The sequence below is a fragment of the Centroberyx affinis genome, unplaced genomic scaffold (assembly GCF_046629955.1).
Source record: "Centroberyx affinis isolate AG114_WGS23_722 - 3 ecotype Tasmania unplaced genomic scaffold, CSIRO-AGI_Caff_v1 ptg002243l_1, whole genome shotgun sequence".
NCBI classification, from domain to species: domain Eukaryota; kingdom Metazoa; phylum Chordata; class Actinopteri; order Beryciformes; family Berycidae; genus Centroberyx; species Centroberyx affinis.
This window is the reverse complement of record NW_027280537.1, coordinates 52,347-72,259: the sequence shown is the minus strand read 5'-3', so window position 1 is coordinate 72,259 and position 19,913 is coordinate 52,347. Positions and strand designations below refer to the sequence as shown.

Genomic DNA, 19,913 nt, shown 5'->3' with positions numbered 1-19,913 from the left:
TCCAGCCATTGTTAACAGGTGAGATATTATTTTTGCTTCACTAAAGGAAAAAAAATATATACAAATATAAAATATACATATATAGCCTAGATATTCTCATTAAATAATCACTATTACAAATGATCTGTTGTCATTTCTTTGCATGATATAATCTTGGTGACTGTTTATATAGAAACCTTAGATAGTAGAGGAATTTGCTGAGTATGTATTTGGAGGGTTACAAAAAGGTCATCTCACAGATGTTTGAAGTTGAATCTCCAGAAGTGCTTTTGTATACATTGAATAACCAATATGCATATATACTGTATGTACACTTCTGAAAACTATTTATGTGTTTCAGTGTAAAAACTCAAAGTGTAATCTGTGTTTCATTTTTAAGAAATCGATGATGACGACATGGACATAAATGAAATAAACAAAGGTAAGTTTTTACTGTTAATTGTGGTTAACAGTAAAGGGGAATTCCACTGAATTTAAGCATTTAAATTGGATTCTATTCACTGCCTCCTTTGAAACAGTGTAGCCAGAAACAATAAAGCAGAGTTTGTCATACAGATATACAACGCCATTGAGAGGCATTACCGAAGATGAACAAGCAGATCATGACATTCACAATTAAATCTTAAATGGGATACCACTATCTTTAACACATCAGTAACTATCAAATGTCTTTCTGTTTACCTTCTAGATCTGAATTTACTTGAGGGTGACATTATACCAGTAAGCATTGAGCATCACTTGGTAGCATCACTGTTATATTATTTGCTGGATATCAGGTTGTTGTGTTTTTTTTTCCTCTTAATTTGATGCATGTACTTCCCTTGAGCAGATTAAGAGGAGGACAAGGGTTGCCAGGAATGTCCTCTTGGATAGAAGACACCTGTGGGACCTTCCTGTTCCTTATGTAATCGAAGACAGTCTTAGTGCGTGGTGGTCAATTAACCCTTTCTCTTGATCATTGTTTATAAATGAATACAAGGATCAAGCAGGTAACAACCTACAGTGAGCAACCAACTCATGGGTTCGATGTATAGAAATGCTAATCATTCCCTCCTATATTCTCTCTGAGCACAGATATGGATACTAAAGGAGTCATTCTGCAGGCCTTTGAACATTTCAGGTTGAAGTCATGCATTGACTTCAAGCCCAGAGACTCTGAGGAATACTACATTTCAGTCAGAAAAAGCAAAGGGTAATTCTGCTTTTCTTCCCCAAACATAAACTAGTCGCTTTCCACCGTAGTAGGGATTGGCTTCTTCTTAGCTCAGTTGATTTATTCTGTCCTCCTCTCCTCCCCTCTGTAGGTGTTACTCTTATGTTTCAAAGCTTGTTAAAGGCGGCCAAGTAGTTTCCATTGGTGAACGATGTAATCGCCTCGGCACAGTAGAGCATGAGCTTCTCCACACTTTGGGCTTCTGGCATGAGCAGTCAAGATATGACAGAGATGACCATGTGACCATTGTCTGGGAAAACATTGCAGAAGGTTTGATAATAACTTCCTCATCCACTGAATAGTTTCTCGATGTTATCTTTTTCCGAGGCTGTATTTAAAACATCACTACACTACAGTATTTACTGCATAAGCTATTTTAGGAACATAACAAGCAACACTGAACAGAAAAATCAATTTACAGTGTATTGTTAGGATGCGTAGAATTATAAGTATTATCCGATGAACTAAATATGAGGTAATATGAAACCTTTTGCATGTTTTTGTTGTTCCATGACACTGATTATAAAACATGTTATGTGCACATCTTGTCCACAGACCACAAGGCAAATTTTAAGAAATTATCCCCAAGTGCGGCAACAACATTTAATGCTCCATACGACTATGCATCAGTGATGCACTATGCCAAAAATTCCTTCTCCAAAAACTCGGGATTTACCATTATGACTAAGCTACCAGAATACCAGAATGTGATTGGCCAGCGTATGGAAATGAGCTCCATTGATGTCTTCAAGTTGAATCACCTTTATAATTGCGGTAAGGGGTGACAGATTGCAAGATAGTGAGAGTGCCCTTCTTAATTTCTGAAATGTGATAGTAACTGAACTGAACTGTGCATTATTATGTTGTCAATTCTTTTGCTACATGGCCACAGGTGCATCCATTTCATTTATGGAGCATTGTGACTTTTCCAGTAAGAATATGTGTGGAATGAGTCGCTGTGCAAAAAGCTTGGTAGGAGGTTGGAAGAGAATGAGCGCTGCTTTTGGAGGTCCTCACACTGATCACACCAACCTGGGCAAGGCAGCAGGTAACACCCTGATTCTGCATAACCACTAGTACAATTTGTCACCCATGCAGAATGTTATTTCATGACGATCTTTCCCTGTCCCATTGTAAGAAACTAGAAGTTGGTCAAACTTAAATTTTCCCCAGGTTACTTCATGCATGCTAGCACAGCATCTGGTCAGGAGGGAGACTCGGCCTGGCTGGAGACTAAGAGGATGAACCCCAGCAGGGAGTGTCATGTCCAGTGTCTCCAGTTCTACTATTTCCACAGTGGGAGCCGGTCAGACCAGCTCAACATCTGGATCAGAGAGTTCAAGGACGAGAGGGACTGTACTGGAAAGCTACGCCTCATGGGACAGATCGCTGGTGAGGAAATGGCTGCTATAATGCATATACAACATGCAAACAACATGAGCAACAACATGTGAAGACATTACTCTACCCTCCAGGTACAGCAACGTTTGATTGGCAGCTCCACCATGTTCCCCTGAATGCCGCCAGGGCCTTCCAGGTGGAGTTCGAGATTCGTAAGGGAGCGGGAAGCTCTTCAGGAGGCTTTTCCATCGATGACATCAACCTGTCTGAGACCGAGTGTCCACATCGCGTCTGGAAAATTAAGGGCTTTGAGAAGCTTTTGACCACCAGTGACTACAACACGTTTCTGACCAGCCCTCGCATGTATTCCCCGGAGGGTTACGCCTTCCAGGTGATGATTGCGCTCCGAGAAACTTTCTTCGGACTTTATGTTCGTTTGGTATCGGGCGAATATGATGCGAGGCTGGAGTGGCCTTGCCCGTGGAGGCAGGCGACCGTTACAATGCTGGACCAGAACCCCCACATTCAGCAACAGATGTCCAAACAAATCACTGTCACCACTGACCCAACAGTTGGTGAGTCTATTTTTAGACATATTTCAGTGGTCTGTTGTGTTTGATGTAATAATCCCAGAGGCACATTATCATTTTGACCATGTGTAATATTGTCGCCACTGACGTTATCTGTAAGAGATTTATCTTCTGTTTTTTCTGCAGCTCAGTATGACAACCCCCGTAAAGTTGGAAAACGCAGCACTATCAATGGCGAGTCTTTATATGTGAACTCTGCCACTGGCACCAAATCATTCCTCTCCCTGGCGAATCTGAGGAGCAGAGACTTCCTGAAGGGGGACACTGCTGTCTTCCTTTTTGCACTGCAAGGTGTGTTAGCTAAACCTAATCAGACTTATTATCGTGAGTGGATATTTGATAGAAATCTGATACTGCAGCTTTCAGCTAATATTGTCAGAATACAAACATTATTACAGCGGTGAAATTTTACATCTGCTAGTTTTAATTCTTGGTTTCTCAGCTAAGTAGTTGGGCAAACTGTTTTCTTGAACTGGAAACTCAACTGTTCTAATCTCCTGGCTCCCCTAACTGCCTCTTCCTCCTGCATGCAAATTATCACTAGATATCTCCAGTCTGCAGTATAAAAACTTTCTACCATGTCCAAAATTTCTACCAACCAACTTTACTGCACATCCAAACAACCGCGACAAAGGCCCATGTGCTAAACAGTAAGTCCTTAGAGCTTCTGAAATGAACTGCTATGTGCTGAGCTACAGTGTATTGATAATATTATTATTCTTTGTGATATAAATCTAAAATCTTAATTCAGTGAGGCTGGTTGTATCACCTTTTATGTGTAACGCTTAAAGCCACATTCATTAAGTTTCTGATACTTTAGGTGGGGCGCAAAAGCTGAGTCACGTAGACGCCTCTGTGTTTTGGTCTGAGGCGGTTCTGTTTTTTAATGCTAATTAACCCATCATGGTAAGTTTAACACTCCTCATGTTGTGGAATTGCTCTGAATGTGTTTTGCAGTGCTACCTTTTAATGTATTTGTTACTTTGTCGTAGGAATTTTTGGTGATCCTTCCATCCCTCTGTCATCATCAGGACTACACTCCATAACGTCTTTGTGTCTCCTGCTCGTCTGCTACCTGTTTAATTGCTACAAGAATGGGTGGATGTTGAAAATGGCATCAGTGGATCATAATCACCTGCTAATAGAGCTTTCAGATCTTATGTGATTTGTGTGTGGGATGTTTGCTTACAGTGTGTGAAGTGGGCAATAAGTTCCCAATTGATGCCAGTGAAATACCAATGAGGAATGTTCTCAGAGACATAAGCCAGAGTTTTTCATTTCATTTCATTCCGTTGATTGTGTTTTTCATGTGACATGATTTTGTAGGTAGACTCTTCGTCTCCATTGAGGCACAGCATGTTTGCCTTCTGGTGAAGTCTGTCGCAAGATTCAAGGCACAAGTTCACACACTAATGTGACTTCTGCTGACAACTGTTTTGTTGTGCAATAGTTTGTTGTTTGTTATGAGAATGCTTTCTGCCTCCAGTGACTCCCGTACCCTTACACAAAGCCTTGCATGTGCTCGTCTTTGTTATTTTTTGTGGCTGAGCAAGTGTTAACAAAACTCCAGAGTCAATTTGAATGTATCAGACTGGAAAGAGCTACTATGTTGACTTCTCAGAGGAAAGATCCTTTACTTAACATCACCTTTTGTTTATCTCTGAAGAACTATAGCATATCTCAATATTGTATTAATATAGGATCAATTATATCTGAATGCTTTCTCCTAAACCCCCCTTAAGAGCAATAAAGAGATGAGAATGAGAATATACATCTGCATTACCTGTAAGAAGTGCTTGACAAATAAGAAAAGCATGATGAGATGTTTCTCCTTAATGGTCCATTAGAGACTTAGAATAGATTGAGAGCATATTAAAATGTGAGAAAAAAAATGAAAGCTAAGTGGTACCTTTGTACCTGCATATTTGTTTTTGCATTATCTCTTCTACCTATATGGAAAGTAACTCACTATCTATACATTTCATGTGGCAATACACAGGATTTGATATTTCCAAAAATACATATAATCACATGTCCTAATATGTTGCTATATTGTAAGTAAAGGTCTTCAGATTGTTAATAACTTCTATAATACTTTTATGACAGGTGTCACATTGATATCTTATTTTGGCATGAAACTATTCATATTAAATCATGTTACAATTGGGCTGCCTCGCTGAAATATGTTCTTTTGGCAGGTGGCTCCAGGTCAGACTGTGCTGCACCCTACCACACAATGGACAATAATAATAAACTTTTTATATGGCACTTTTCAAAACTGAGTTACAAAGTGCTTTACAACAAGAAAGATAGTGTTTAAAAAGTCAATATGAATGAAGTCTGGCTGAATCCTGAATGTCATAATTTAATCTTAATCAAACTTTGAAATTTGATATAGTCATCATTTGTTTACACAAAATAATAGGATTGTGCTTGTGTAAACAAATGATGACTATATCAATATCTAGCCTCACAGCATAAATATCTAATTATACAAACTAGCATACAATGTCACTGAAACATAATGGGTGATTTATAGCAGTTAAATGACTTGGATTTCAGTAAATTAAGAAAACCTCAGAGGGTCAGGACATGTGTAAGACACCGGAGATTCTTACAGGGACATAATGACAGCTTTAGCTCTTTATCTGCAAAAAATACTTTGAATTGCGGCAGCTAGTGTCACAACAGATGACAGATCCTGTTCAGCCATAGAAAACAGAAAACAGGTTTGTGGTCTTTCATAGTTTCCATTTTGACATCAATCATCTGACGTTTTATGCATTACATGAGACTTTGCCTTTGTCTTTTGCATGACAGAGTACAACAAGTTTCATTCACTGTCAAATTTAAAGTGCCAAAATTAATTCCTACAGTGACCACACCCTAAAGGGTGCAGCAAACAATCATCCAAATGTAAAAATGTAGATGCGTCATGACCAACTAATGATCAAATCAAAAGATAAAAATGAACACAACACAATACATTTTTAGCATCATTGGTGTAATTCATTTGACTGCTGTGTTGAACTCTGTCAGAACTTAAACTGTATTTGTATTTAACTTAATAATAACATGGCTGAATATTTTAGCTTTGGACCAAGGGATTTCCCACTGATAAGTTGCTTACGTTTCACAGCCACTTGATCATCTGAAAATAACACAGACAGACAAAGCATGCAATGATTGAGGTTTCTGTCTTAACTGTCCACTTGAAGCCAAGCAATCATTGTGTAACTTCAAGGGGACAAAGAAATAGTCAGGGTAGAGAGCACCAAAAATGTCATCCTTTACACTCTAGAATGTGGTGTAAAACCTGTTTGGATTTTCTGAAAAGAGCGAAGTTGCACGCATGTTGAACGCTTCCGTATGAACGCTTCCGTATGAACGCCTCCATATGAATGCCTCCATATACAGCACTTCAAAGCTTCTTGGGTTCAGTTGAGAAAGAGACACACACACTCAACCAACAGGCTCGCAGAAGGTAAACATTATCAATAAGATAACATTTTCTGTCCTCTTACCTACATAAATACAGATTTTATGGAACGCACTTCCATAATTAATAAACTGATGATTTGAAGTTTGTGTTGTGATATTCCTAATTTGTTTTGAACAAATCAAATGCATTTTGTTGGATATTATAGTGGCTTAATTTGATTTGTTATGAATATTATCAAATGAAGATACTATGATATTAAACAAAATACATTTCAATAATAATATATGTGTGGATCCTCCTTTTTTTAATGTTTTTTTTTTTTTTTACATAGCCTCTGCTGAACAAAGTAAGTCTGGCCCAAGACATACTGTAAAGAGGATGAATACCTATATTCTCCTTGTGGTGAGCTTGGCAGTCTCATCAACATTCTCCATGGTAAGAGTTACTTTTTTGTTGTACCTTCTGTAAATTCATTATATATTTTTATTTGATCTAATTTTAATCAATCAGTGTTTTTAAAATGAATAAGAATCAGCGTCTCCTGATAATAAGAGAAAATGGTACAAAAGTCCTGTAATTTTTCTTTTGAGAATTAAATTGATAATGATTTGATTAGTGTTTTCTAAGAACCCTCATTTGTGTTATAGCTCAAAAAATATGTTGATATGATATGATGTGTTTTTCTAACAGCCTGAACGAAGGAAAAAGGGTAAGCTTTTCTTCATTTTAGCTGGTTTGACTTCATGGCTCAATGCAAGGCAAGCATCTATCTATCTATCTATCTATCTAGTTACTTCATCTGCAAGTTCACAAAGCTGCATTTCCTCTCTTTTTTTTCCAGAAATTGATGACGAGAAGGACATAACTGAAATAAACACGGGTAAAGTTAAAAATGGGATTTGAAAGAGAGCAGTGTGTGGAGGCTTCATCAGTCACATCATGTGCCAATACATGCTTGCTTGGAAACATATTAACTTTTCTCTGCTTTGTATTACAGATTCAAAATTATTTGAGGGTGATATTCTGGTGGTAAGTTTAACATTGTGTATAGTTAAATCATTAAAATATAAAACTCATGTGTGGACTTACATTTTTTATCTATTCTTATGTATAGAAGAGCACCCAAAGGACCACCATCATTGTGCAGAATCAACTATGGACATCCCCAGTCCCATATGTCTTGGAAGACAACCTTGGTAAATTTTGTCTGCATAGTGACTCAGCACATCATTATTAGATGCTCAGGTGGAGCAGCTCTATAAAACGTGGCTCTGTGAGTTATGCTTTGTGTGTTTTTGCAATGCGCACTGAATTACGGTATTTACTGTTTAGTGTTTCTCAACCCAGTCCTCAAGGCTAACCTGTCCTGCAATCTCTTGCTGCAGGCCAATTTTTTGCACACTTATGAAAGTATTTGGGCCGTTATAGGTTTTTTTTTTTTTTTTTTTACCGCAGCCAGGAGGAGGGGTGTAATACTCTGAGAAAAAAAAAACAGAAGATTAAAGTCAGAAATTTGTGAGAAAAATAACTCAGAAATTGTCTATCAATGGCATTGGCTTGCTAGAATATAAACATGTAAACAACAATATAAAAATGTCATTACAAAGTGCAAATAATATAATTTTGATGGAGAGCTTGTGAAATTGTGATTTCTACAGCAAAATAAAATGGAGCTGATATAGCGATTCTTTTTTCTGCCCCACAATACGTATTGTCAAATTTTTGTATTGCGATATATTGAATTTCGATATATCGTCCCATCCCTACTAGAAAGCACCAGCGCGCTTGTTTGATCACTACCAGGGACGTGAACCTCATCCATCCATTTCATTGTCTCACATTTCTCTTATTTTATCATTGCATGGACCATTCATCTCTTTAACACAACATTGGCATTACCAATGAACTCATACTGAAGAGATGAATGCTAGAGGAGTCATCCTGAGAGCCTTTGACCAGTTCAGACTGAAGTCATGCATTGACTTCAAACCCAGGGACTCTGAGGACTTTTACATTTCTGTCCAGAAGTTAGGCGGGTATGTATTGTCCCACCAATAGATTATAACTGTGATAACAATATTGCTGTTGTTGTTGCTGTTGTTGTTGTTGTTTTGCATTGCTTTGCTTATACTGGTTTGCATACATTTGTGAATGAAATTTCATCATGCACACCATGCACACAACATTTAAAATCTCCTATTGCATATTCCATCATTCAAGGAGCCCTATGTTGTAGTCATTTACTGTAGCTGATGCTCTTACCCAAAGGGACTCGGACAGTGAATGAGCAGGTTTAGTGTCAATAAAGATACAATATGACACATTGCGGCTGCTGGGATTAAACCTGATTAAACCTCCAGCAAGATTTTTTTCAAATAGTAGCGCTAAAATGTATGTGTTTATTCCTACAGCATTTGACCAAGACAGTTGAACTAAAAGTATGTAAACTAGTTAAAGTAACTTGCTGGCTTATCAGTGATATAAGTAAATGTGAAATTTATGATGAGTGCCTTTTCCTTTTTAGATGTTACTCATACATTGGGCAACTGCTTTCCGGTGGACAGGTCATCTCCATCGGAAAATATTGTGACACAATTTCCACCGTTGAACATGAATTTCTCCATGCTCTTGGCTTCTATCACGAACAGTCCAGATATGACAGAGATGATCATGTAACCATTGTGTTCGAAAACATCCAAGAAGGTTTGATTAAGACTCCGATTCTGATATTCTTATTCATTGCCATCACAAATTATTACTTTAGGGTGGTGAGGTAATTGATGATTTTATGTGTCTCTAGGTAAAGAGAATAATTTTGAAAAAGTTAGCAAAAAATTCAGCAGCACCCAGGGAGTCGCATACGACTACAACTCAGTGATGCACTATGGCAAAAATGCATTTAGCAATGGCAATGGGTCTACCATTGTCACCAAAGACCCAAAATTCCAGGACGTGATTGGTCAAAGACTGGACGTGAGTCCCAATGACATGCTCAAGCTGAACCGCCTCTACAGATGCGGTAAGTGCCATTGAATATTCAAGGTGTCTTTTGCAAATATATGTAAAGCAAAATTAGTTAAAGGGTCATGACACCTAGTTTAAGAATTCACTGTTATTCCTATGGCCAAGTTAAATCAGTGTTCATGAACATGACGTGCCGTTATCCACAGAAAGTAATTCTTGGGACTATCACAGTCCGACTGACTAATTTGGGGATGGGACTATCTTGTATCCGGCTATGGGACACAATAATTAATATTCACAAACTGCATGGAAATATTCTTGGTAATATTCTTGTATCCCGTGCTCTTCATACACCTACACAGAGTCAACCATTGCATTTAAGATGTACTGCGGCTTTTACGATGAGGCCATGTGTGGAATGAAACGCTGTTCAAAGAGTGGAGGGAGCAACTGGGAAAGGGTAACGCATGTTGTTGGGGGTCCTAGCACTGACCACACCAGCCTACCTAGTACCAGGCCTGAAAATGGTAAGATTTCAAAATGAAACTGACTTTGATCCTATAATTCATCAAGTTTTTTCTCCTAAGAGTATTTTACAATTATTTTTTTCACTTCCTCTAAATCCATATCACTCAAAAGACTTGCATGATTGTTCTAAAATGATTGGCATCCACTCTTTGATGACAACTATTGATTAGCCTATCTCTTTTCTCCGCAGTTAATGCCACAGCAGCACCACATCAAGGTATGTGCCCAATACCTTTGGCAATTCAAATTAAACAGAATATAGTCTGTTGTGTTCAGCTACTTTTACAGTTATTAAACTTTCATATTAACAACCCAAATTGAAAGCCTTGGGAAACAACTAAATAAGCCGCCCTGCACAAATGATGCAGGAACTTCTTGGGCCAATAAGTCACAAGATGCATCATCCCTTCAAGTTTCACCAAAGTTGGACCGGAGGTGTAACAGTTGAAATTTTGGCAGTTATTTATAGCATCCACATCATGCCAATCTGTATATATTTTTAAACGTCAGAACACAGTGCCAAAATGCATCATCCCTCTCTCCAAGTTTCATCAAAATTGAACCAGCAGATTTCGCATTTGAGTTAAAAATTTTGAACTTTAATTGTAGCACCCCAATTAGGCCAATCGGTGTAAATTGTAAGGATTGCTGGATGTGTGTAGCAAGTTGAGGCCTCTCAAAGTTAGAAATTTCAATTATAGCGCCCCATCAGGGCAAATAGTGTAAGTAGTGTTTTTAATACCAGAACCCAGTGCAAAAATACATCATCCCTCCAAGTTTAGTCAAAAATCGGACCAATGGTCTGAAATATATATCATATTTGAATTTAAAAATCTGACCTGTAATCATAGCGCCCAAATTAGGTCAGTTGGTGGATTTTTTTTAAATGCTGGAACACAGTGCCAAAACGCATCATTCCTCCAAGTTTAATAAAAAAAAAATCTAACTAGTGGTGTTTGAGATCTCACAGTCAGACAGACGGACACAGTCCAATCCGCCCCAATACAATAACACTAGTCTATGCCGTTCTATTTCAAGATGCAGGTTACTTCATGCATGCCAGCACAGTATCCGGTCAGGAGGGAGGCTCCGCCTGGCTGGAGACTAAGAGGATGAACCCCAGCAGGGAGTGTCATGTCCAGTGTCTCCAGTTCTACTACTTCCACAGCGGCAGCGAGTCAGACCAGCTCAACATCTGGATCAGAGAGTTCAAGGACGAGAGTGACTCTAGAGGACAGCTACGCCTCATGGGACAGATCACTGGTAAATGTCATGTTGCACGATTATCTGCTATCATCTGCTCTGAATGGTATTTAGACTCTGCGGAGACTCTTTTATTGTGATCTTGGCTTTACATTTAGCCTTTATCACAGTTTGCATTCAGGCTGTATCTGATTTAGTGCACTGTGTGTCATTCAAGTAATTGAATGTACACCAGTCAAAAGTTTGGACACACCTGATTGAATGCACTATGTTTTTCATTATTTTAAAGCCATTTTGATCTAAAGGCTTATGTTTAAATGCTTGAAATTTGTTTTTTAGACAAATATAAGTAGTGAAGTTGATGCCTATGTAAATTTCTTTCCACAGCCTTTCCATCAAGACAAAGGGTGGCTACTTTAGAGAATCTAAAATAAGATAGTTTTGACTTTAACACTTTTTTGGTCACTGCATAATTCCATAGTTTTGATGATCTTTACTATTATTCTAAAATGTGAAAAATTGTAAAAAATAAAAATAAAAAAATAAAGAAAAATGAGTGTGTCCAAACTTTTGACTGGTACTGTAGTCATCACAGTCACAGCACATATTATAATTGCTAAGATCCTCCCTCCAGGTCGGCCAACATCTCATTGGCAGCTCCACCATGTTCCCCTGGATGCCGCCACACACTTCCAGGTGGAGTTTGAGGTTCGTAAAGGAGCAGGAAGCTCTTCAGGAGGCTTCTCGATCGATGACATCAACCTGTCTGAGACAGAGTGTCCACATCTGACCTGGCAGATTGACGACTTTGAGGAACGTCTGATCAATAGTAGATACGGAACCAATTTGTTCAGCCCACGCCAGTACTCCGCAGGCGGGTACGCCTACCAGGTGGCGATAGAGTTTTACAGAAGTTATTTTGGGATGTATGTGAGCCTGGTGTCTGGTGACTATGATGACAAGCTGGAGTGGCCTTGCCCATGGAGGCAGGCGACCTTTGTAATGCTGGATCAGAACCCCAACATCCAGCTGCAGATGTCCAAGCAAAGGAGCCTCGCCACTGATCCAACTGATATCGCTCCTGATGGTGAGCTTCAGAAAAGCAGGATGAAACACTCCAAAAATGCATGAAATCTTAAAGAAAGTCACCACTTAAACAGAAATTCTATCTTTAATACAGATAAAATAGAGATTAGTTATTAAAAACATAACTTAGCCTATATTACAGCATTTCCTTTGAGGTTATTTACTATTTATGTTCTATATACCGTCTGTAAACAGGTGACTATCTTTGGGATAACCCTCGTACCACTGGAACCGAATATGTCGATGAGAATAATCAGACTTTCTTTGCCGGCCCTCTGTTTGGAAGAAGGTACTTTGGAATACTGGAGGACATGAAGGCCAGAGACTTCCTCAAGGGAGGGAGCCTTGTTTTACACTTCAGCTTCCAAGGTAGGCAGACAAAAGATGTCTTCATGACTGGTGCCGCTTGGGGTTTTTCCAAGAATAAAAATTGATTTGTAGCTTTTAAATTACTTTTACACCTGACTGGAAGCTTTACAGTCTGACATTATCTTACAGTAACTTCCCTCTCCTCCTTAGATATCTCCATGCTTGCTAACACCAGCGCTCTTCCATGTGCCAAACGGCCACCAATGAAGATTACACATCCTCCTAAAGTGATGGATGTAGGCCCATGTGACTCACGGTAGGACATTGAATGTTTTTGTTATTAGCGTTGGGCTACATTTTTCAGCAGTAAAAAAAAAATAATATATCTAATTTTTCACATCAACACTTGAAAACTGATGAATATACTATTCAAATGATGCTATGCCTTCTGCAGGCCCCTGACCACCATCCGCCCGCCTCGAACAACAACAGAGGACGACAACAGGTGCTCATATATAGCTGCACATTTTTCACACCTAATGATTTGTCACTTAATCTGTCTCAAGATATATATAGGTGATGTTTTAAATTAAGATTTTAGCGCTTACGTCGCACAGACCAGCAAAGCTACATACGTATTATTTTATTTAATCCATTCATTTCTTCCTGCTGTAGCATTTTTGGCTTCTCTCCCGGATTGGTGTCCTCCCCCCTGCTCATCCTCCTGCCTGTTCTGATGCTACTGGCACCTTGATGTGTGTTTCCGCCAATCCACATCTCACCTCTACATATGGACTGGATCAGAAACTTGCCACTGGCAGACTATCTCAGGAGTGTTTTTTCTCAACTTTTATTCAGTAGAGAGACATTTTTAAAATAATTTGTCATGACCTTAAGTGATTTCACATGTTATTTAACTAATCTACAAAAAAAGCAGATGGAAAGGATGATTGTGTGAGTTACAGATTATTTTTCCTTATTTGTATTGAAGCAACTTTACAGCAAAAGAAAAGGCTGCAGTGGTAACTGCCTATCCACTATGGTGGATATATGAAAGATACACGTAGGACAGGGAATTTATATAGTAGCTATCCCTGTATTGTAGATATAACGGCACATATGATAATTTAAGAAAAGTTCTGCAATCCCATGTTTTCTATTTTGGTGGTGGAGACATACTTTTGTTTCTGTTTGGATTAGGTTTTGGGGTTTTATCTTGAACAGTGATTTGTGGGATTTCTTGCATCATGATATATCTTTGGAATGCTTCAAATAAAAGTTTCTTTCACAGCAGCATCTATTGTCTATACAACATATTGTGACTAAAACAACATACTGTATATTCCCAGATGAGGATATGAGAATTGATCCACCTTGACAGTTGTAAGGCATGGTTTAAGTGTGCTGAATATGGATGCATTTTTGATGGAGGACTGCGCATTACACATTCACCATACGCTAAAACAAATTAATTGTTGAAATGACGCTCAAATCAAATTAAAATTACATCAAATGGGTCAGTATCATGCTGTATACCATGTTTAAAAGGCTCTAGGGGTAATTTGAAGCATCAAACTGGCCAAATTTCCGGGCATCAATGAATGTTAATAGAATCCTTATCTTGGCAATATTATGACCCTCAAAAATTTAATTTGGCTGGGAAGGGTATGAATAGGAGAGATCTTTGACTAGCTGTTTTATGTGTGATGGAACATCCAACAAGTATAGGCTAATTACTTAATAATCAGGAACTTCTCTTAAATCATATGACCACATAAGTGTCCTGAAACCCGCAGAGAATCAGCTGACCCTTTGGAAACTTCCCATCCTTACCAGTTACTGCTGTCAACACTACTGCTGTTGTAACATCAATGTAGTTCATTATAGGTAGTATTAACAGTTGAATTGTATTGCCATTTATAAGATAGTGTTTGTATTGTTTTTCAGGATCCCTTTGGGGCCACTCAAACTTTTTTTCATATGGTGACATTGACTCTCTTGCAGACGTTTTATTTATTTTTCCTATAAATTATAGAGATGTGGAAATTGCAAGGGTCTGCAAATAAATTCACAATCATTCAACCAGTGTCAGAATTTTTCGGTATGTTCCAGCAACATAAAATCACCTCAGCTTCAACCAAGGATCATGGGTAACAAGTGTCATAGATGCAAAGCAGCCTACACAGTTCTGCCGTATTGGAGAGAGGAGGCGAGTGAATGATCCTGGCTCAGTGTGTTGTCTGTAGACAGTGCCATGCTTCCTCACAACCACTAGGGGTCAGATAGGCCAAGGCTCACCTAGTCTTCTATAAACCACAAACATCCAGTGTTACAAAAGCAATCACGTTTATTTTCGATCCATCATAATTCATCACCATATATTAAGTCTAACCACTTATTTTGATTTTAACATCACATGTTCTCATGCATCGCCTGATGCTCTCTCTTTGTCTTATATCACTCTAGCCTCTGGGTATATCCAATACACCATAAAGGAAATAGACATTTGTGCTACAGTATGTAGGCATGGCTTGGCCAGTCCTGGCTCCTTTGTAGTTGTCTTTCTCTCTCTCTGTCCCAGAAATCACAGTTGTCGGAGAGTCTCTGAATCGGTTTCTAAAAGTCAGTCCAGGTCCCTGTGTGTCTCTGTGCCGGTCCAAGCAGAGGCCTGCGATCTGGCTCGGGGTGGCCCACGGCCCTCTAGCCAATGGTGACACTGAAGCCACACTGGAACTTGTTCTTGCGGTGGTTGAGGAAGGCCCCCAGTGCCAGTGTGAGGGGCAGGGGCACAAGTTTCTTTTCCAGCGTTGCCCCAACCACCCAGTTACTGTCAACTGTACCTGCAACACAGAGATAGAGAGGGAGCAGTGGAGGGAGGATTAGATTTAAAAAAAACAAGTAAACTGTCACTGTACTGCTATGTTGCGTCTGTGTGTGCGTTCATATCAATTTACCTTTAAAGAGCAAGTTAGCTTTTGGAAGGTCCAGCTGGTAACCAAAAGATGTTGTAGTGTCTTGCATCCTTGTGCTGGCCTCAAATTCAACTCCTATCTGCAACTAGAACAATAAAAGACAGGATTTAATATGAGAACCCCTCATCAGATACTGCAGTTGAACTGTTAAGGGAGACGGACCAACACCACAAGTACAACAGAAATACACACAACCAACTAGATATTGACCAACAGACATTTCAGCCATATCACACCATGCTGTCAAAGTCCTTTACACTTGAGTGAGAATGAAACCTAAAGTCTGAAAGTGCGTAACAAGCTAGGTACCTGGTCATTGGCTTTGTGATAGTATGTAGCGTGGGCTCCTGCTCCTCCCAGAGTCAACGTAGCAACATAATTGTCACCTGAGTGAAAAGATTAATTCACACATTAAAGAGATAAAAAAAAAAATAAATACAATAGCTGCAATGGAACAAAGCATCACTCAAGTTTCTCACTCGTTAAGAAATGATTTTCCAGGACAATGACCTAGAGCTGGTATGACAGGCAGGGATCACACCCAAGACTATGAGACCAGCCCTTAGATGCTTAGACATTATGGCCAATTATCAATGGCTGTCACACAATCCCAGACCTGGAGATGGTCAATAGTTTACATCTCTCTGTCTCCCTCTCAAGAGTGCAAATTTTGAGTTGCAAAGTGTCCCTCAAAAGGAATTACATGCTGAACAGCATGCTATATCTTATGACATGCGTAGAGGTCTAACAGACCATTTTATTACTCCAACAAAACACAAAACATAAACAAACGCACAGCTCCCATTTATCATGCTCTCTCAATAAAAACAAAGCACAGCACACATGCATTCACAAAATAGCACACCAACGCTATTAGCCAGAGTTGAATCACAAACCTAATTTGTCAACTTTATCAATGTAACCACACACACAATTTTATTCATTATTAGTAGAGGGGAAAGTGGCATAGTGTTTACCTATACATTTTTTTCTACAATGACAAATAGTTGCATCTGAAGAATAAACCAACTTACATTTCTTGGGTGTTTCTCTATATTTGAGTTGTGACTCTGGGTGCATTCAAAAGCTCTCAACTTTGTGGGGCATAACTGAGAGCAGCCAATAGCATTTGAACTTCAGATAGTCCCTGAAAGATTTCTATAACCTTTTGACTCTTGGTAGCTAAATACTTAATTGATGCAGTCTTACGGTGTGAGGTGCAAAAAGCGCAGGGTCCATTGTGGGTCTTACCTGTGTACCTGCCCATGAGGGAGGTGACGGCTCCCTCCTCCCCTGGTCTCCTGTGGTAGACCAGCTCGCCACCCAGAGCCAGCGCTGGTGTAATGGACTGGAGGTAGTGGGCCACCAAAATACCTGAAGAAAAACCACCATTAAAACTGCTTCCATTATCATCTTCAGTTCATCTTAAAGAGTTACTCCACACTAAAACACTTTTTTTTAGTTTTAAACTGCTATTTAGTACCATTGAGTTATGAAATACAACAATAGCAGTCATATAGTCAACATGTCAGTGAAAATGTGCTGGTGCCGTATTTATCTCGCTAAACCTTGATGTAGCACATGGCCAAAGCAGCTGGTGTTCAGTGGGAAACGCAGCCGTGTTCAAGGACAATTGTGCTAAGATGCGTCACTTGGTAAGAAAAATGTTACCTCCCTAGCCCGTTCAGCGTGTGCACATGCCCACAAACACTCCATCCCATTCTTCTTCTCACCAACCCGGACCAACCCCAACCCCCCTCCTATCCCTAATCCTATCCCCTGCTCTTCATGCACACTTTCTTGCATTTTTCAAAATTGCTCAGTAGGCAGAGAGAAGCTCAAACTTGGTGCAAAATTACACTTTAGTTCAAATCAAATGAGCGAGGGAAAAGAGCACCAGCAACACTTACTACACAGGTTATTAAGCCTCTCCTATCTCACTTTCAAATAAACTCATTTGTGTTACATGGGAATTACCCATGCCCTACAAAGTATGAAATAATCATACCAGATCCAACAAGGATGTCTGGGTTTCCAAATGTTACAGCAGAGGTGAAGTTATCCCCACGGTACTCCATGTCGCACTGCCAGTTCACAAACTTGTGCTGTTGAGTCTGCAACACACACAACAGCATGTACATTCTGAGAGGAGAATGACGCTCTGTCATTGACACTGAACATGTTGAAAAAACAGACTAACAGCCAACATCTGAAAGCCGATTCCCTCTAGAAGTCTGTATACCTGGATGGCTATTTTGGAGCGCACAGCAGTCGTTAGCTGGTGGATGATCTGGGCATTCAGACTGCCAGTGTTGTCCATGTCTCCCACCATGACTGGGAACGACTAAAGGGGAACAAAAAACACTTTTGTTCATCTATCAACTTTCAAATCTTGTGCATGGCATCTGAAGGTGTACGCAAACCTATGTCATCTGTTTCTCAAGAGATTGAGGGGTTATGAAAGGGATGGAAATGGTGATGGTCATTACCTCTGCGGGTCCAGTCTGTTTAGTTCCTACGTAGGTGGCACCGAATCGGTAGCCAGATTCGCCGAGGGTACTGAGGGTTACAGTATGGCTGACCTGTGAAGACACAGCACAAGGTTTATGTTCAGTCACATTAATAACACTCAGACCAAAACTATGTGCAACAGCAGATGAACTGGATCTATCTATAACTGACCTGGAAGTGGTTACTCAGACCCTTGTTGACCACTAACCGCACCCCTTCCATCTGCATAGGGAACACCTCTGAAACACAGAAAACAGCAAAATGAGACCTGTATAACTCAACACTTCCAGGTAATAGACAACAGAGTTAAAAGTCCATGCAATACGATGACTACTGTACAGTATTTCCACATTAAATTACAATTTGAATGCTCAAGAATAGTCCACACAAGTCAAAATGAGATGCACTTGATTCATCAGCTCAATGTCTAACCTTTACATTTGCGGTGGCACTCCTCATATGTGCCTGGGTTTGGGAGGGAGGACTCTGAATCTGCTGCTGGCTGGCCGGATGCAGATGTTGGAGGGACGGGAGACACTGGGGGCATGGTGAACCCCGGAGGGACAGACACCAACCCGGGGACCCCCTGGCCACCTCCGGCTGCAGCTGGGGCCGGACTGGGGGAGGTGGCAGCCAACACACTGCCCATACTATGAGAATATAACAGAGAAATGGAGGTGGTCAGGTGGAAAAGGGATCATTTGAAAGGAGAGAGTCCGTTGAATAGTTTTGACAAACTCAAAATGGGAAAAGCCAACGTTAACACACATGGACTCACAAAAGCATGAGCGGCGAACTAACTAATTAACAGGTTTAGTAACTACATTACCTAGCATTGCCGGTGCTCAGTGCGTTCACGTTAGCTTAACACACCCACTCTTCCAAGATGCAGGAGTGGCTGCACATGGCCATTGTTAGCTATAACAACGTTAGCTAAGACGCTTTTCGCTAACTTGAATCTCTTCAGCTACCGTAAGCTAAGTGATCTTTCCCCACTGTCCTGACTGTAACTAGCAGCTGAGCAATGGTTGGCTGCAAGGCCCAACTTAGCCAGACACAGTCAAATAACTTAGACCACAGTTGTTTAGGCACATGGTAGTCAAAGCTGATCTGCCACGTTGTTGCATTTTGAGGTTTGCCACAAAACTCACATTTGGAGATTAGACAGCAGCCAGCAAAACGGTCTTGCTAGCATTAATTAACCTGCGATAGCCAATGCAAGCTTAGCAGGGTTAGCTAGCTAGCTAGCCAAGTGGAGGTGACCATGAGTTCAGTGCGCCTCTGTATCAGAAACTGAGTAATTAAGCAAAAAAAATGGACAACGAATTGGCGTATCAATAGTCTTCATATCAGGTAATTACTCATAACATGTAATGGTTTACTCACGTTGACGGTTCGGGTCCGGGGGTAATTCAACACCGGCAAAGTTCACGACAACGTCCGTGACCGTAGTTGACGTTTGCCCGCCCATTCCCGGTGATTGAGCCGGGGATTGGCTACTGTACATCTGAACTCCATCACTATTGGCCAAGACAATCGCTGGGACAGCCCGCTTCGGATCACGTGCAACGGGCTTCATTCGCTCCTCACTCGGTTTATTCAATCTCCTGCTGAATGACATTCCAAGGGTACACCTATCTTTTGGGGGCTAGAAGGTTACATTCCTTTTACCTGAACATGCATGCGGCCTTTCAGAGACATTTCCACTTTCCAGATCAGTCAAATTCAAATATTCTGTTTCATGGTCGTTAGGC

General features: G+C 40.0%; 3 protein-coding genes across 3 annotated transcripts; 2 read left to right on the top strand and 1 right to left on the bottom strand.

Annotated features, from left to right (window-relative positions):
- The first annotated feature begins 396 nt into the window (after positions 1-396).
- LOC139655375 (meprin A subunit beta-like) lies at positions 397-3,594 on the top strand. The gene is made up of 11 exons (XM_071532767.1): positions 397-421; positions 689-720; positions 830-923; positions 1,075-1,192; positions 1,305-1,483; positions 1,769-1,987; positions 2,106-2,261; positions 2,387-2,605; positions 2,689-3,129; positions 3,271-3,435; positions 3,587-3,594. Exons 1-11 carry the CDS (start codon positions 397-399, stop codon positions 3,592-3,594), a joined length of 1,656 nt encoding a protein of 551 aa, XP_071388868.1.
- A 2,952-nt stretch (positions 3,595-6,546) lies between these two features.
- Positions 6,547-13,965, top strand: LOC139655376 (meprin A subunit beta-like). Its single transcript, XM_071532768.1, has 17 exons — positions 6,547-6,628; positions 6,918-7,021; positions 7,277-7,295; positions 7,428-7,466; positions 7,584-7,615; positions 7,701-7,782; positions 8,505-8,622; positions 9,111-9,289; positions 9,387-9,605; positions 9,913-10,077; positions 10,269-10,295; positions 11,117-11,341; positions 11,916-12,368; positions 12,563-12,736; positions 12,887-12,992; positions 13,131-13,181; positions 13,352-13,965. The coding sequence occupies exons 2-17, from the start codon at positions 6,965-6,967 to the stop codon at positions 13,428-13,430; spliced, it is 2,025 nt and encodes a 674-aa protein (XP_071388869.1). The 5' UTR covers positions 6,547-6,628; positions 6,918-6,964; the 3' UTR covers positions 13,431-13,965.
- Positions 13,966-15,005: 1,040 nt separating this feature from the next.
- tomm40 (translocase of outer mitochondrial membrane 40 homolog (yeast)) lies at positions 15,006-19,636 on the bottom strand. The gene is made up of 10 exons (XM_071532769.1): positions 19,546-19,636; positions 18,592-18,809; positions 18,331-18,398; positions 18,138-18,230; positions 17,891-17,992; positions 17,657-17,762; positions 16,900-17,022; positions 15,958-16,034; positions 15,631-15,733; positions 15,006-15,516 (listed from the first exon to the last, which is right to left on the bottom strand). The coding sequence occupies exons 2-10, from the start codon at positions 18,806-18,808 to the stop codon at positions 15,377-15,379; spliced, it is 1,029 nt and encodes a 342-aa protein (XP_071388870.1). The 5' UTR covers position 18,809; positions 19,546-19,636; the 3' UTR covers positions 15,006-15,376.
- Between the last annotated feature and the right edge of the window lie 277 nt (positions 19,637-19,913).